Source organism: Brienomyrus brachyistius, chromosome 1, assembly GCF_023856365.1.
Source record: "Brienomyrus brachyistius isolate T26 chromosome 1, BBRACH_0.4, whole genome shotgun sequence".
Classification (NCBI taxonomy): Eukaryota; Metazoa; Chordata; class Actinopteri; order Osteoglossiformes; family Mormyridae; genus Brienomyrus; species Brienomyrus brachyistius.
In genome coordinates, this window is record NC_064533.1 from 25,177,210 (window position 1) to 25,196,379 (window position 19,170).

At 41.2% G+C, this 19,170-nt stretch overlaps 1 protein-coding gene and 1 long non-coding RNA gene across 3 annotated transcripts; one reads left to right on the forward strand and one right to left on the reverse strand.

The window, feature by feature from the left end:
- Nucleotides 1-836: 836 nt before the first annotated feature.
- On the reverse strand, nt 837-5,029 carry LOC125705860 (uncharacterized). 2 transcript variants are annotated; one of them, XR_007381720.1, is made up of 2 exons: nt 4,926-5,029; nt 837-4,297 (listed from the first exon to the last, which is right to left on the reverse strand). It is a non-coding gene; the product is annotated as an uncharacterized LOC125705860 (long non-coding RNA). The 2 variants fall into 2 exon arrangements; XR_007381719.1 differs by having other exon boundaries at nt 837-3,268; nt 4,926-5,023.
- On the forward strand, nt 1,715-12,060 carry LOC125705750 (inhibin beta A chain-like). Its single transcript, XM_048971950.1, has 2 exons — nt 1,715-2,652; nt 9,528-12,060. The coding sequence occupies exons 1-2, from the start codon at nt 2,229-2,231 to the stop codon at nt 10,304-10,306; spliced, it is 1,203 nt and encodes a 400-aa protein (XP_048827907.1). The 5' UTR covers nt 1,715-2,228; the 3' UTR covers nt 10,307-12,060.
- Nucleotides 12,061-19,170: the final 7,110 nt, after the last annotated feature.

A 19,170-nucleotide genomic window follows, 5' to 3' on the forward strand; every position in this document is an offset into this window, starting at 1 on the left:
GTAGAGTGTACCAACTGTGCCCTGCTATGGACTGGAATCCCATCCAGGATGTGCCCCATGGTATCTGGCAGAGGATCCAAGCTCCTTGTGATAAGTGGTTGGAGGATGGATGGAGTAATGAATGGTAATAGTCCATTTTTCTTTCAGCCAGTTGTCTGATTGAACTTCCCCCGAAAGAGCAGAACGTCACAGCTGGAACCCCTGACAGAGAAGACGAGCAGCCAACACTGACTGACCCGGTGCTTGTTTTACACTGCCCTATACCACCAGTTCATAACATGCAAAAGAAACAAGAGAAAATAATCTCAGTGCTTCCCTGAAAGTTCTGACAGCAGTACATTCTTCTCAGAGAGCTCCTTGGCCTTGCCTTACTTATTATGTGTTTCATAAAAGATTTACCAAACTGGAAGCCACAATATTACCACACGCTGTCATGCTGAGTTATTATCTTTAGACCAAAAGATGTGGAGAAAATTAAGAAGAAATGAACAGATAAAAAAAAAAAGTCAAATACTTAGACGTTCATAATGAATGTACAGAAAATAATAAAAGACGAATAAAGGCAAAATGCAGTTACAGTAAACTGCAACAGCACTGCAAAAGGCATACTTCAGCTACAATTCACGTCGTATTCATTATTATTCTTTATTACAAGCAGGTTCAAAACACAAGGAAAATCGAAGAACTGCAAAACTGATCACAAAAGCCTTTTTTTGAAATAAAAGATAAAAAAATCAATTAAAAACAGATACCACTAACAAACAATACATTAACTTTAGCTAATCATATATGTTTACAAAGCATTTAAAAAAACAATTAAAGGCAAGAAACAGAAATAGTTTTGTAAAACAATTTAATTAAGTAAATTACTAAATGTGAACTGCATAAGCCGGACATTAAACGAACAACCTATTTTCTTCATTTGTGAATAAAGTACTCTCGGGGTTAATGAAGACATAGACCTTTGCTAGACCACACACTATTCAGTTTATTCACAGACGTTCCTCAAAGGGAACATTTATGGATGCAAACCTCTATAAATATACCACCAAGAATGTACCAGTAAATAAATCTTAATATAAATTTAATGAAATAACTACTGACACTCACAGACATATTTAAGTTTTGGGTTTCACAATTATGCTGGCCAGTGAGAAAAATAGAGTCGCATAAATGTAAACTGAACAGGAACACATTAAAAGTGGTAGTACTTTTAAATTATGTTGGATAGTAGGACATCTTAATTGATTTTAAAAAGGATATCTAATACAGGCTTTAAAAAATGCATTAAGAATTTATATTTAAACTAGCACAGCCAAGTAATGGTTTCTAGACAATATTTTCTAGCAGTTAGAACTGAAAAGAATGACCTAAAATTTACTATACTATTAAATAACTACTATTATGGTACTGACTGACAAGAGTACGTACCCAGGGAAATGCTATAAAACTTGGTTTATGATTCAAAGCAACACAAAATAGAAGTTTTTTTTTCTCTCTCTCCATCACTGCCAGAACATTTGATTGGGACATAAAGGAAAGGACAACAAAGTAAAGGAAAGTTCATGCGTGATTTAGAAAGTGAATCTCAGTAGGAAAAAAAAAGCTTGAAACAGAAAATGAATCATAAGTAGTGAGATAGTAATGGGGGGCAGGGTTGGGGGGGGGGAGGGAGCAGGGAGAGAGGGGAGGTATAATTACAGACAGAGGAAGAAGTACAGCGAGAGAGAGAGAGAGAGAGAGAGAGAGAGAGAGAGAGGGAGGGAGGGAGAAGTAACCCAGCACACTCCAACAAACCATTCAATCCCTGCACTTTGAGCACTCTGAAAACATCTCGAGTTCCGCACATCCCTAGGGCATCTCCACAACGGACGGCCCAAGCCGAACTTCCCGAGGGCTATACGAGGGACCAGCTCTACTCCTCCTCAGCCAGAGCAGAACCGCAGAACTGTCTTGCGCGCTTTCCTCCACTCCTCAACTGGGATTTTTTAATTTTTTCCGATTTTTGTTTTTTTAACTTTAAGACTGGTTTTAATGGTTCTATAAGCCAGACACATATATACACACGCAGACACCAGCACACTGATGTGTTTCGGTCTAGTTAAAGATATATTTTCTTAGATCTCTTTTTCGAACAGGGGCCACACAGCTAGTGTTTTTGTGTTTTCCTTTTTCTATGTAAGTTTTTATTGACAGTGCTTTCCCAGCACTGCATCTCCTCATTCAGGATGACTCCAGTGTCCCTGCTGCGTGGAATGCTACTTCTCTTCTCTGGGATTTTGGCCGGCAGCTGCACCTCTGCCCTTTCGGGGGCCGCGGCCGGGAGGGAGCAGGCACAGCTCGGGACAACTTCGGCAACGGACTGTCCATCCTGCGCCCTGGCCCGCCTGGGCAGGGATCCCGGTTCACAAGGCCCATCAGACATGGTGGAGGCGGTCAAGAGGCACATCCTGAACACACTGCGGCTGGACGACCGGCCGAACGTGACACAGCCTGTGCCGCGGGCTGCCCTGCTCAATGCCATCAAGAAGCTGCACGTGGGCCGCGTGGGCGAAGACGGCAGCGTGGAACTCGAGGACGAGATCCGCGGCCAGGTGGACATGGAGGAGTTGGCTGAGCAGACCTCTGAGATAATCACCTTTGCTGAGGCAGGTGAGTGGCCCAGCTGGGGGGGGTTGTGCATGCATGAAAGGGGCTACTATGTCAAAGTGCTACGACGACAAAAAAAAATGCCTACAAACCCAGCCGGACGGGTTTGGAAACCTGCTTGGATGCACTCCTGTTTGATAGGGGCAACTAAATCACTGGCAGTTCATGCAAACCTGTTGAGCACAGACCAGAGTTTAAGAGACTTGTTGACTTGTTTGGGGGGGGGGCACACAGTAGCTGGGGAACTTTTTTTTAACCTCAGGGCTCCTGGTTACCTCCCACTGGCTTTAAGAATCAGTAATTATCTGTGAAACCCCAATCATATGCCTCTGGGCTCCAGCGCAAGGTTTCTCTAAGCTCTGTGGCACAGTCACAAGTAGTCTGCTATTCTCTGAAGTTCCAGAAACAAGGGGGGGAAAAGCTTTTCTGACAGAAAGCTCTTCAGGCTTGGGGGGGGGGACCCTCTTTGAGTTTTTTTTTTTTTTTCCTTTTTCTCCAGAGGCAGTTTAAAAAGCACTAATTGTCAGCTGAGTCTAGCATTCAAAGGTGCTGTCAGCAGCTGAAATGGGCAAAGGTCTTTATTATGCTCCGGACTGTCCTCGGAAACTGCACGCTGCACCTGTAAAAAGAGCACAGCTCTCAGATCCCGAAATGACCTGGTTTGGAGGGGAAAAAAATCTCCAAAAAAACACTGAAATTTCACTGCTTTGCTGATGATTCTGTCTGTAGTGGGTTTTACCTTTATATACATCATAGTCTTATGAAGAAAAAAAAGCAAAGATCATGCTCAACAATACAGCAGCAAGTCTGCATGAGACTTGATCTGACAACGTTCAGGTTATATCTGCTGAAGCATAAAGCACATTATAGGACCAGTGTACGAAAGATGAGTGTATACACCAGATTACGTAAAAGTTATCTCGCGGAACTTCGACTATGGGCAATATCACCAGCATGGCGTAGTATAATTAGTCTTTAAACCATTGATAGGGACGGAAGGCAGCCATTGGGCGGCGGTGTATGGAGGACAGGCGATCTAGGGCAAAGTGCTTGCACTTAATTCGAGAGTCCTTTAACTGTGAGGCAGACGCAGATTAGCAAAACTCGGGGGAAAAGGAGAAAAAAATGGAACAAGGCCTTTTTTTCCTTTTGAATGAAGCACTTAACATCTAGTGTCAAGTTGTCCTGAGCGCGTTGCACAAAGCAAAGATCCCACAAAAGTTATACACGACTTACGCGATTTAAGGTCAGATGTTTTACATTAATGCGCGTCGATTCGTTTTTATTTCAAAACTCACTATAGGATCAACGACGTTTGAAAAAGTATATGAGGAACATCTCGAAACATTTTCTGTCTGCTCAAACCAATTAAATGAAACAGATGTCTGACCGCAAAACAATTTAAAAATCACCAAACACGTCGACTTGACCTGGGCTCTTATTTTCAACAATTTTACTGAACTGAGAAAAGTAAACTCCGCATCCCCCCTTTACTAAGCTTCAGACTGTATTGCCCTTTTCAGCAGTGCAACAGGCGGAAGACTGTCATGACCAATTCGGTCTTGTGTCGCACCATCGCTATGATGCGGGTCGTTAGCTGGGGATAATGACCACAGCCTGCCATCTCCTCGGTGGCTCAGTATAGCATCTAAAGAGGAAAAAAGAGAGCAGCTTTCTCTCAAATCCAACTGAGCAGAAACAAATTTGTTTACCCGTTTTTTTTTTTTAATTTTAATTCAAGCTAAATCTGTTCATGCAAGTATATACTGCTGGCGCCACAGAAAGCAGATGCCCCCTTTCAAAGCGAAATACGCTCCTAATGTGCTTGGATGCGTTTTATTACTGGTGTAGGGTGTTAAAATTGTTTTTTGTTTTTTTTTTTACTGTGCATGTACTGCCACATCGTAGTGCTTCGTGCTGGATATCGTTTAGTGGTAAACAGTTCACCAGGATACGAACGTAAATCAGGGCATTATATTAACATATGAGGCAAAAAGCTACTCAAGAGGCATATCTGTTTTGTACTAATGCTTGTGCTGCTTTTCAGTGCAAGGCGACCTAAGATATCAGCATGCTGCATTTGGCAATATTTAATGGAAGGTATTTGTATCTTTTCTACTAATTCTGTCTATCAGTCCAACCGACATTAAGAATACGACCATCATATGCATAAAATTATAAATCACATTATAGAAACCAATCCGCAATCGATCGTTACACACGTGCAAAACAATTTTAGACCTGTACATGGTTGAAAATGCATTAAAAGTGGATACCTGGATCTTTCCTGTCATTCATCCCATTCGAGCAGAAAACAAACAACAATACTCCAGAGTGTTATTTTTTTGCTCTCTGTAGGAATGCCTGGTGTGCGGAGGCTTGTTGCGTTTGAATAGCATTCCCCATGCAAGCCACAAGAGGGCGTCGTTTCGAATATATTATATGTATTCAAACGTTATGACTTGAACCCTCACAGCGCTGCGGGACACAATCCAGTTTGAAGCCCCAGCGGGATGATGAGATGACAATGCATTCAAGAACTGGATATGCAAAATGGTCGTCTTATTATACTAATATGGGAAAAAAATCATTCAGCGAAAATACGTTTATCCACACTGTTTTGAACCCAATCGCACGCATTGTTTTAATTGTATGATTTTGATATTCCGGACAGAGATAAAGTTCACAAATTGTCAAGCAAAATTAGTATTTCAAGCTGTATATTTGCAATCTCATTATAAATGACTTTCTCAAACTATCGAAGTTATAATCGACTGCAGTTATCAGTGAATTCCCCTTGGAGAACTTGCTTGTGTCCCTGCATTTTCTACGGTCCTCTGCTTACATAAATGCCCACAATAGCTCCTTACTAGAAATATTCTTTGAATGAAACCCTGATTAAAAGAAATGAAAGGGACCTCTCGCACACTTCCCCAGAGGATTTCATAATCAAAGCCTTTGCGAGTAGCCGGCGTTAACGATTTGCTCGGGCGTCCAAATTGAGCCTGGCGTCCCGTAGAATTGTTTACGGGGAATAATTGCTTCATTCATTAAAGTATGGTTGCCAATAATTGTTTGTGGATGTGGGCATGGACGTTTTAAAAGAGCTGTATTTTTTATTGGGGAAACTACTGAAAGCTGGTAGCCCAATTTTATGGAAATCACGCCGCTACCAAAAAAATGACAATCATTATTGAAATGTCTGCGTCCACACCGACCTTGCTGATATAGCACCCTCTCAGCCGCCAAGTCATAACTCCTGTTTACAATTATTTCATACTTTCTTGTTACAAAGGTTTTAATCACAGCAATATTCAAATTGTTCACACGGGCCTCAATTTATGAGTTAGTGAGATAAAGTGCTCTGTGCGTTTTTGAAAAGTTCTGACAAAGTAGACTCATTTCAGTTTTCATCTCCTCAACTAACGTCTGAAAAATCAGAATCTTGTTGTTTCTCTCCAGTTTTATTATTCGGTTTCACACCACATTCCTGAGTCGTGACATTTCTAAATGGAAGGTCTTCGCTATGCAGAAGCCGATACAGGTCATGACTTACGTTTATTTGTTTATTTGTTTGTTTGTGTCATTTTCGAGTGACAATGTAATGCTTTTAGGGTATTCCAAAGTAAGAACCTATTTTTCTTAAAAAAAAGAAAAAATGCTCTGGAACTTAAACTTAAAAAAAATTACATTTTTGTAAATACCAAATAAGTGTTACTTGGAGAATTCTTAACTCAGTGGGTATGAGGACAATTTAATTCCATTTAAACAAACTTTTACCATGGTTCGTCTCTGCAATTGTGTCACAGTAGTGTCATAACCTGACAGTGAATATACTGTAAGCAGCTGTCTACAACAAGCTGAAATCAATAGACATTAATCACATCAAACACTGACAGTATTTACATTAACTGCTGCATAAATAGCATAGCAGTCAATCTGGTCCGCCTTAATTTCACTAGCCTGTCAGCAGCAAAAGAAGTCTGCTCTTTCATATATATTTTTCTCACTCTTTGAAGCTGTAACCACAGAATCCATAAGTGTTTACACTTCCTTTCGGGCCTGTGAGTTATCCACATGTAGATTGATAGAGAAGTCTAATGTGTACTGATCCTTATAAAAGCGCATTCTGTGCCAGAAAGATAATAGTTCTGCAGCTTCCTGTGCCGTGAATCGTAAAACTACCTAGGATAAACCCAGGGGATTCCGTATTAAACAGCACGGTTTACTGATATTGAGATTTTTAGTCTCATAAGGTCATCGTTTTAACACAGATCCAAGCATCTGAAGTATCTTCTGAACTGGACAGGAGTGTACTCGTGAAAATAAATAATAATAATAATAAAAATATAAAGAAGTTTAATTTTTTAAAAATAAAATGGCACTTTTTATCCTTAGCAATAAATCTCAAGGAGAAATCAAAACAGCAAGGAATGGCCATTGTGGAAAAAAGTGTAGGGGTCTACATTCTTGTTATTTTTATCCTTTGGGGGGGGGGGGACAGGTGCAAATTTAGCACTGGTGTAAAAGCTAGATAAATCTCTAAACACTGGTCAGAAAGAGAGACTGTTTTCACACTAAAAATAGAATTTGGCGAGGGATGTTTGTTGCTCGTACTGTTTTAAGGTCATATGACTTAATACGGTCACTGTAATACTTATGACCAAGGTCAAATACAGAGGCCACCCTGTAAATCTGTTACATAACACTGTGACAACTTGGCTCCTTCTTTTATGAGCGGAATAGAATTTTATAATGGTGTGTTTACTCCAAAATTGGATCAAATTCATTCATAATAACAGCTTTACAGCGAATGAATTTTGATAGTATTAGTCACTGTGAGTTACTATTTTTAGTCTAAGTAACCCACAGCACTGCCAAGGCTCAATCAATAGAATTAAGATACTGGTTTTTCTTCCAAAATATGTAACTTTTGGCCACTATAGCCCCTGAATTTAAATGCTTGTATAATTGAGTTCTCCGCCGCCACATTGGATAACTCGACTTACCATTTTAATTGACTGTTTGATCACTTTTCAATTGACTATTTTTACGAATGTTTCACAAACTGTGGGAAAGGATGTTGAACGCCACTCTGTGGTGAGTCTAGGTGAGATTAAAGGCTTCTTTTTTCTCTGTAGAGGATCCTATATGAAGACACATTATTAGCTTGTAAATTAGCTTGGGCGGTGTTTGGACAGAGGGTCCCTCCCCAATGCTTAATCTGCAGCTTTACTCTCCATCCAACGGCAGCTTCGAGCACAAGGCAGGAATGTGTAAATTTTATTTTTGAGCCCCCAGGGCCAGCTGTGCAAACTGCGTTCTTGTGGCTAAATGGGCGTTTATTGTCAGGGTGCAGGGCGGTAGGGCTGGGGGTTGGTGGATGGGAGGGGATTAAGGCAAATCTCTTTAGCCTTTCACGGCACAATCAGAAGTCATGCCGAGCGTCATTGCTCTTGGGGGCTTCGAGGCCCCTTCGGAAACAGAGCTCTGATCTCATGCTGCAGAAGAGCAACAGACCTGTAGTGTTTCTAGAGAAATTAAGAACCAATACACTACTGATTGTGTGTTAGGAACCCAAAAATAAAGGGCACAAAACAGTACTGTACTAATATGCATAAGCTAGTATGGTCAAGAACCTAGAACCTTACATTTATGATGCTAGATAGTCAAGCCAGATACTTGCTTTTAATAGCTGACTTCAGTTAAATGTCTATATGGATTAACTGGATTTTACTATTATGGCACCTTGAGAGGATGGTAATTAGGTCATTTGGGAGACAGAGACTGCTCGGTAATTAGCTGTTAAAGTCACACAAGAATTGACTGAGACCTGATAATGGCAATTTAAATAATGAAAGAAATCAAAGTGGTAATGGGAATTATCCTGTTCAAATTTACACAATAAGGTCCTGACGTGTATTTCCAGACTTGACGATTCTGTGAAAGTTTGCTTTATACTGTATAAGGCTTTTCCATTGTAGTATCACCTAGGCACTTAAAAATGCGAGGTTTAACCTTACAAGGATTTGTATTTTAGTGGTTTATGGTTAAAACAGGACACAATGCAATGAACAATCAGGTCAGCAAGTATGCAAGTATTGTATTATGTTTCAATCCATCCATCTTCCACTCGCTTATCCCGGTCAAGGTCTTGTGTGTGTGTTTGGGGGGGGGGGGTGTAGAGCATGGGGCACCAATCTGGGGTGTACCCTAGATGGAATGGCAGTTCTTATGTATGCTTACATACATAAACAATTTAAAATATATATATTACTGATGCAGGGAAAGACTCCACTATTGCTTGATTCATCCATCCTTACATGACCTCTTATCCAGTTCAGGGTAAGTTCAGTTTATGTAAAAACACATTTGAGGAGCAGATTTCCAAAATTTGCTCAGTGTTGTGTCGTAATAATTTGTCTAATTTGTTTTTGAGATGAGACCTCCAGTGACGTAAAGGCAGGCTTACTCATCATACATTACAGTATTGGGAAACTGAACTCACTCAGCCGTCATGTAATCCAACAAAGAACTTTTGTTACATTGTAACAATTGGTACTTACTCATCAACATTTCCCTTCTTATGTACCATGGACTGGGTGAATTTTGGAGATTTAAACTTCACCTGGAATAGAATAAAGATATTTTATTTAATCACCATATTGCTCCATATTGCTCTCCATACAGGTGAGAGCAAGCTTGGGGGTCACAGCAAAGGGGCAGCCACCTTGCAGCACACAGGGAGCTGGGGGTTAAGGTCTTGCTCAATGGCCTATTGACATGTGATCATTCTACCGAGGCCAGACCCAAAGAGGCAACCTTCTGATGGTTTTGATCACCCGTTTTGATCGCCCTTCATCTCTGTCCACCTCCAGGTGAGTCTCTGGAAGCTGTCAATTTCCAGATCTCCAAAGAAGGCAGTGAGCTGAGCCTGGTAGAGCAGGCCAACGTGTGGCTCTTCCTTAAGCTGGCCAAGAACAACCGCAGCCGGGCCAAAGTGACTATCCGGCTTCTACAGCGGCGTGCGGGCCTGAGCGGTATGGCCGAGGAGACCATCGTGGCAGAGAAGGCGGTGGACACCCGGCGCAGTGGGTGGCACACGCTGCCTGTATCTGGCGCTGTGCAGGCGCTGCTGAGCAAGGGTGGTGGCATCCTGGGCTTGCGGGCCACCTGCAGCCAGTGCTCCGATGCTGGGGCTACGCTGCTGTTGGCCGGCCGCACAGAGCGCGAGCAGTCACACCGGCCATTCTTAATGGCAGTGGTGCGGCAGGCCGGGGAGCGGCCGCATCAGAGGCGCAAGCGAGGCCTGGAATGCGACGGCAAGATCCGCATCTGCTGCAAGAAGCACTTCTACGTCAACTTCAAGGACATCGGCTGGAACGACTGGATCATAGCTCCACATGGCTACCACGCCAACTACTGCGAGGGTGACTGCCCGAGTCACGTGGCCGGCATCACTGGCTCCTCCCTCTCCTTCCACTCCACGGTCATCAACCACTACCGCATGCGGGGCTACAGCCCCTTCACAAGTATCAAGTCGTGCTGCGTGCCCACGCGCCTCCGCGCCATGTCCATGCTCTATTACAACGAGGAGCAGAAGATCGTCAAGAAAGACATCCAGAACATGATTGTGGAGGAGTGCGGCTGTTCGTAGGGATCAGCAGCCTGCGGATGGCACTCGGCCCTGAGCAGCATCGCTACTCAAACAAATCAAATAAAGATAAACAAACAAACAGTGAGACGGAAAGAGAGCAGGTGAAATATTTCACGTCTGCCCTCTAGAGAAAAATATTTATTTTTTTGTTTAGAGATCCGATGGTGTGACTCCGATTTGCTTTCGGTCATTAGCAAATCTGATGGATATTGGCAACTCAGAGCTCTCTCTGAGGCACTTTCAGAAAAAAGAATATATAATAATATATTTTTGTTACACAACAGAGGGAGTGGAGAACGGGACAGTGTGTATTTATGTGGCCAAGCTGCAGTGTGTCCTGTGTTTCTGCGTGGCAATAAATGAGATTCCTGTTGCCTAAAGAAAAAAAATCTCAAAGCTATGCAACTTGTCAAGTATTATGGTTTGAATCTTTGTGATCGTTTTGTTCTCTGAACTGTATATCTTTTCAAACAAAAAGGAGAAGCCTTTTTGATACATATTTTGGTGTTTTGTGTTTTTGTCATTGAAAGATACTTGAAAGAAACAAGTTTGACCAGCTGCTGGAGCCAAACACTTCTCTATATTATTATTATTAATATTAATATTAATATTATTATTATTATTATTGCCATTGTTGTTTTCATTGTCAATGTCGTTATTGTCCTTGTTTTTGTTCAACATCTTCTTCTTGCCTCGTTTCCTAAAAAAAAAACGTTCTAAGCGTTTACAATTTGCACTATACAAACATTTTCATTAGCCTAGTCACAATTATAATATATATCGGAATACAGAGGAGTTGCACTTAGGAATGGCTAAACCTGCAGAGCACATAATAAAATAAGAGCCAACAGTGACAATGTTAACCCAAGTACACGCATACGCATCTATATATTCAATTATACTCTTCTGTTTTTGAGAGAACACCAAAGATGCATGTCGAAAGTGTGAGGCCCTCAAAGGTGTCCAGTCCAGTGAAGCAATCTCCCTAGGTTTTATCTCCCCACCTGCAATGTGTCCTTTTGTCCTTAGTAGCTTTGGTCCTTAACTCTTCACGCATAGAACCCAAAGTATATTTCTGTACTGCTATTGCAGTGATTGACAGTTATCCATAAACAGAGAAAAGGCACTTATGACCAATGTTGTGGTGATGTGTGTGTTCTAATGAATGTGCAGCATTAATATCATCAATGATATTCGAAAAAAGCACTCTGTGTCTGTTTTATTATATGATGCAAGGAATTTCTTATTGTGATTTCCACAAGTATTGGGAAAATCCCTCTATACCAGCTCATAGTCATAGTATTTGGTTTTTTATATGTTGTAAAGAATTGTTTTCCCTGCTTATTGCATTCAACACTGTACCACTGTGCAATGTCTGATATCGAGCTATTTGAATATTTTACATACAAAGTTTGCTTTGCAGGATGGACTGAAAGAAAATCCATATATTGCAATCTTTTCCTGACATACATATGTACAAAAACAATAAATATGGAAAGAAAAAAATATGAAAAAAACAAGAAAAATACAAACCGAAAAAAAACCCATTGTTTTCCTTTTTTCAGAACAAAATAAATAACACTGAAGAAAGTGTGTGAAATAAGGCTTAAAATATATTTTATTTTTATTATATGTATATATGAAGATCCAGATACAGATATGTTGCATTGCTTTGTTGTACAAATCAAAAATGTGCTTGTGGCTATGTTTTCTATCTAATTTATTTACAGTAATTTTTGCTTCACTATTAAAGCTAAAGGGTTGTACACTAATTCATATGGCTGAGAAATTTATTATTTTTTGTTGCATTTCTGTTTTGTCTATTTCGGTAAAAGGAAACAAGCTTCTTGCCATCTGACATAAAGTCCAACGGGAAGTAGTAAACCTTTCATGGTGGAGAATATACAGCGCAGAGCACGATCCAACACGAGCCAACGGAACTGAATGAAAGAATACAAGAATACAATTAAAATATCAAGGAATGGGTGAAACCGCAATACCATGTTTTTATTTAAAATCTGTATTCTTTTAGGACAAAACTGAGGGCAATTATAGCACTGGTGCCAACGTTAATAAACATTCAACAAAGAATATTATGAAAAGCAGACTTTTTTTACCCTGGAGGACAACCCACTGGAACAATTTACTGCCGGGAGAAATACTGGACATCTTACTTTAACTCAGTTTTTGTTGTCTGATTTGATAAAAATCACTTCCGAGAAATAAACAACATTATATAGATTCAAATATCTAATGTCAGCAGCACCTTGAGAAGCTTCACGATGTAAGGAATAATTTGAGCAGTTTGAATAATTAGATTGAGACATGTATTGGTCACATGACGCAGGGGGATGTCATGGTAATGCCATTTCAAGATGTCCCAAAGCGATGAAAGAGCATGACCTCCCCATGAACCTACAGAGATCTATTTTCAGACATAGCTGGGTCTTCTGTGAGATTTTCAAAGATTTTTTTCTTAATGCAGCACATCTCATCTTTGTGCTGTTTGACCTTGGTTTTAGGTCTATATAGACAAAAAAGAAAAACCAACTCAATTTTATTTCTTTCCTTCTAGGCAAAGTCTTACGACCCAACACTTGACAAAACTGAAACATTAAATATATATTCTGGGGAAATATCAGTCACTACAACCAGATAGGCCCTGATCATGTTAGGCCAAAATGCTGATACAGTATGTATGTCAACAGTTAAGAGGAAGAGAGTCGTCTCTGAAGAAACCACGTACTTCATGTGCGTTTACAGTGTTACATATTTGTAAGTGGTTATGTGTTAATTTGCAGAGTATCTGATTTGCAAGGATTAAAGGAAATTTGACTTGTTCACATAAAGAGCCAAGCAGGAAATGCACACTGTCACAAGCCATTGAAACATTTTTCTAACGAACTTCACTACTTAGGCTTAAGCTACAAATGCACCACTTATCTATAAGAATGACTGTTGAGATATCATGTATAGATGGGCATAATCGTGGGCTTCAGCACCTTGTAAAAGCTTTATCCTGGATTTAGGATTCAAGTCAGGACTTTGACTGGGTCAATCAAGTACATTCACTTTCTTATTCTACAAGTGTAGCTTTGGCCCTGCTGGATCCCTGCCTTAAACTTGCTCCTCTTGCAGAATTAAACAGGATTTGTCCGGCCGCTTTAACTTGGCTGTATCCATTTTTCTTTCAGTCTTAACAGGCTTTCCACACAGTCCTGCCCAGATCATGATGTGGCCACACTTGTGATAAGCTTGAGTTTAATGATCATACGTCAACTCGTACGTTTTATATTGACTCTATTATCTTTCTGGTGCATTTGAGATGCTTTTGAATGGAATAAAGGGAATATATATATATATATATATATATATATATATATATATGGGGCGGCATGGTGGTGCAGTGGTTAGCACTGTCGCCTCACACCTCTGGGACCCGGGTTCGAGTCTCCGCCTGGGTCACATGTGTACGGAGTTTGCATGTTCTCCCCATGTCGTCGTGGGGTTTCCTCCGGGTACTCCGGTTTCCCCCCACAGTCCAAAAACATGCTGAGGCTAATTGGAGTTGCTGAATTGCCCATAGGTGTGCATGTGTGAGTGACTGGTGTGTGAGTGTGCCCTGCGATGGGCTGGCCCCCCATCCTGGGTTGTTCCCTGCCTCGTGCCCATTGATTCCGGGATAGGCTCCGGACCCCCCGCGACCCAATAGGATAAGCGGTTTGGAAAATGGATGGATGGATGGATATATATATATATGTGTGTGTGTGTGAAATGCCATGGATAGCGTTTATGGTTCCATGCTAAACCCCTAACTTCTTGCAGTGTTCTGGCCTGACTTTGCTACCCTTTGCCAGTTTCCTTCACGGCTGACTGTTCACATCGAATCAAAGGCCTGCTCTTGCAATCTTTTGTGCAGCATCATGCTAAAATTCAGTTATGATGTTGGAACATAAACTGCAGAGTACGAGTGAGTAAATATAATGCTCATTTTTGCCTTTAAAGGGGTAGGAGACCACCCCTGCTCTCTGAGGAGAAACTGTGAGCCAGAGCTAATTCATTTTCCCAGCTATTTCTGATTCATACCATTTAAGCGGTTGCTTGTAGGTGTTGTCAGGAAGTTTCAGGACAATTCAGTATTCCTGTAAACTTTTCTGGGGTTTTTTTCGGCACTGCAAAACCAAAATGCCATTGAATTCCACTTTAAAAGAAACTAGAATGGCAGACAGCCACTGCCGGGTCAGGTTTCTCGTAGATGAAAGCAATGTAAAAACTATGATGTTTTTGTATGCGGTGGAAATGTTCCACACCTCCGCAGAGTCCCCTTCCATCACTTGTCAGCAGGATATGGTGAGCTTCCGTGCAAAACAAGGCCCAACTTACCCAACTGTAATTATACTTTCCTCACTCAGCAAATAAAATTAGCCAAACTAATGGCCAGGTCCCTTTGAAAAGGGTGCTAATTGACTCAAAGTGCAAAACAAATCCTTTGTACACCACCCTAACTTCTCTCCTGTGGCTTTTCCCTGTGGTTACTGGAGGAGTCCAATAAGGATTCCTGACAAGTAGGGCAAACAGCATCTGCAAGGTTGCCCTATAGCTAGAGACTTGGCTTTTTTGGTTCCTCCTTGTGGGATAAGTTATATTAGAGCTGTGTTTCGCAACCCAGTACTGGGGGACCCACAGACGGTCCACGTTTGTGCTCCCTCCCAACTCACTGCCATACAGTGCACATTTTTGCTCCTTCTCAGCTCTGGGTAGCAAAAATGTGGACTGAATGCGGGTCCCTGAGGGCTAGATTAGAAAATATTGTATTACAGGTACATATGAATGGTGGGGTGATGTGTGGTTCTGCAGGTGTCTGTCACTGGAAGGTTGGCAGTAAGAATCCTGCGGCATGCAGAGTTATGGACCCTTGATGAAGGACTTTTACTCCGACTGCTCTAGGGACCATCAGACCCCACTTTCTGAACTGTCCCTCTCTTTGGATAACTGTGTGCCAAACAAAATGAATAACTTCTTTTATTGAGGAACACCTTTGAATTACGTACGACATACAACCGATAGCAACCATATGAACAGCTGAAGGAAGAAACAAATAGGATCAAGTCAGGTGATGTCTGGTTATCCAGCAAGGATACACTGTCTTGTAAATCTGGCTTGCTGACAAGATGAGTACAATATTCGTAATATAGTAGGATCAGGGGCATAGGAACCAGGGGGGGGGGGTAGGTGTGTACAGCCCAATATTTAATTTGGTTTCATTCATTCTCCCTATAAGTAGACCTTTGCTTTTATATTAATCCATCCATCCATCTATTTTCCAAACCGCTTATCCTACTGGGTCGCGGGGGGTCCGGAGCCTTTCCCGGAAGCAATGGGCACGAGGCAGGGAACAACCCAGGATGGGGGGCCAGCCCATCGCAGGGCACACACACACCATTCACTCACACACCATTCACTCACGGATGCACTCCTATGGGCAATTTAGCAACTCCAATTAGCCTCAGCATGTTTTTGGACTGTGGGGGGAAACCGGAGTACCCGGAGGAAACCCCACGACGACATGGGGAGAACATGCAAACTCCGCACACATGTGACCCAGACGGAGACTCGAACCCGGATCCCAGAGCTGTGAGGCAACAGTTCTAACCACTGCACCACCATGCCACGCCTTTTATATTAATATATTAATATATTATATATTAATATGTATTATTAAGCTGCATCCCCCCCAATATAAATGTCTCTCCCATGTCACTGTGTACCATGTGAGATTATAATAACAGTGGTGCCTGGGTTTTTTCCTGCTTTGCGTCTGTAGCTTCCCAGACCCCTGTTACTGTGTATAGGCCAAGCAAGTATGGAAAATGGATGGATGGATGGATGGATGGATGGATGGGTGGGTGGATGGATGGATGGCTGGATGGATTATAAAAACAGCTGCAATTAAAATAATGTGCCCCTCATCAAGAATAAGTTGTCTTCATATCTGTATTTCATTACACAGATTACACTACAGAATACAGGTCCTTAGCACATCAGTTTAGCTATACAATATCATTCATAAATAAATGAAAGCATACCACTGTATATTTTATGAAAACTATAACATTTTAATAATTTTTCAAAAATAGATCGTTTTTATGGTTGCCGGATTTTGTTAAACACATCAAAATGTCACAGGATTTCTCCCAGCAACCTAAGGATTCCTGAGATTGTTGGAGTACTGACATCACCGCTACCGAAAAAGGTTCAGCTTGTCAGTGTGTTTTCCTAGAAAGCACACAGTCATCTCGATTCGAAACTCCAGCAAAAGAGTCTGGATGGAATCTTTGAGTTCACCAGGTGCATAAATAAGCTTAGAGGTGAGAACAGTTTAGAAGTCGTACAGGAAAACTGGGACTGATGCTATACTCATGGAGACCATGAGGAAGAGTACTGAGTGCATGCTGAAGCATAACGAGATGAGGGGCGCGGAAAACCAGCAGAGATTACGACAAGACCATGCAGTTGTGCCGCCGAGGGGGAGACTGAGATTTAGAGCACCATCAATGGAGTGAGAAAGGCGGAGAACATTCCATTCCTGGAGAGCTGATAGAGCATCATACTAAGCCACAGGAAATCCAGCTCGCAACAGTGCTTAAGATATGCAGCTTAAATTAGGGTGAGTGGAAGATGCCCAGTAAATGGAGTCCATTGAGTCTGCCTAACGGTGAGTCAGATTAGCTACTCCCTTATCAACACACAGATAATTTCAACTGGGAATAAGACAAAGTGCCTGAGATCATAGACCACTTAGACAATAATCAGTTCCATATAGCACAGTTAGTTTACAATGTACAGCATGCGAGATTTCTGATGAAGCCATTGAAGTCGCCGAATATTTAGTGAATGCTGATCGCTGCATTTCAAACTCAATATTGAAGGTCTGACTATTAAACATTTGTTTTCTTTGAAAACTGATCTATTGCACATACATTTAAAATGTAGGTAAAATGCATTAAAATAGGTAGAACAATAATTTATTATATTGAATGTATACCATTCAAATTAAAATATAAATCATTTATAGTAATAACACTAATATCAATCATCTCAATATAGCTATATTAAAAACCTTATTTTGACAAAACTAATAATTTATGTAGTTAATTTTAATTGATATTACGTTAGCCTGCTTACAGATGTTCTCACTTCAGTGGACAAGTATATAAGAAAAGAGCCCCATAAATTTATTGGCACACAATTATAATGCATCACAGATGTACACACTCTTACCTTTTACACGGTGACCCTCTTTGGGCAGATTATGAATAATTCTCCATCCATTTTCTGTGACTGCTTGTCCTATTCAGGGTTGCAGAGTCTATGAACACAAAGTAGGAAGCAATGCAGGATGGGTAGCTAACCCACACACATTCACAATTCACAATTTAATAATGGCAATCAACCATAGCATGTGGGGAAACCGGTGTACCTGGAGGAAACCCCACAGTGACAACATGCATATAGAGCCAGAGCAGAGACTCAAAGCCAGGTTCCAGAGGGAGGAAGCAACAGCACTAAACACTGCACCACCATGCCACCTCCGTGAAGGACTACATAAATGTCTACACATCAGGTCACAACTTCAGTGCTTCTATTACTGCAAAATCACTCTATCCTATTACTATAAAATCACTGAATCCAATCATATAATGATAAACAGTTCTGTTACTTGCTACAAGTGCATATAAATACACAGCTCATTGACTGTTTTTTGGTTCTGAATTTGTTTTGGAACATTAAATTGGTTTGATTCTCCTAATGATTTTATCGTTGTTTATACCTACAATTATGACACTTTTACTAGCCACTACAACATACTCATGCTGTCCATGTATGGAAACCTGTTAAAGACCAGGAATCATTCTTGTTGCTCTTTGAAGAACCTCTTCTACTGTGCTTCTACTGGCCATGTCAGGGAAACGCTGTCAAAATAATGTACAAATGTTTCACAATACAACGAATAATTGCTCACTCGAGTCTCTCCATGGAAGCTTGAAACAGTAAACAGTTTTTTAGCTGAGGTCTTACTACTGAAGTATGTTCAGAAACTTGAGGTGATTGTAGATTAGAAAGCAGAAAAACACACGTTGGTCCTTCCACTGTTTGTCCGCAGATTGCTAGAGGTTGTGCCTCTTAAAATAGCCTGTTGCCTCCACTTCGCCAGCTAATTCTGTCCCCATGTGAGTACACTATCTTGGATTACAGGGATCCTTGGATCACTATCTCATGTGGAACTTGAAAAGCCGTTTTCATAAATCACATCATAAGGCTCCTTACTGTTGTTTGCCTTTGTTGCATGTTCAAAGAAATGCACTGAGACACATCTGTCACCCTCGCCTTGCTGGCTGTCCCCTGTGCGTGTTACTTCTATGCTTGTTTAGGGGTGAATGAAAACCTTCATAGCTTTCTATCTGTAATAGAATTGTGGCTGTCAAACTGTAGTTTTTATATTCCCATTTCAAGTGGAAGTAAAGAGTAACTAGATGGATGTCGATTATGAATTTTAAACAGCTGGAACAGACAAGACCATGTGACATTAAATTTTTCCTTTAAGACGAGCTACTTCATAGTAGAAAGGATATACTGATATTTCCAGCAACCTCATGACCCCCCCATGCTCTCTCAATATTTCTACTGACTTCATAGGAAGAGTCACCAGAGACACAGACGTCGCTACTGAGGTAAGTGAACCTCTCTCCATGTGGTCGACATTCCCTCAGCAAACAGACACACTGCTGATGGCTGTGCCCAAGAGGTCATTAAAGGCCTGGATCTTGGTTTATATCGGGGACACTCGCAAGCCCAAACACTGA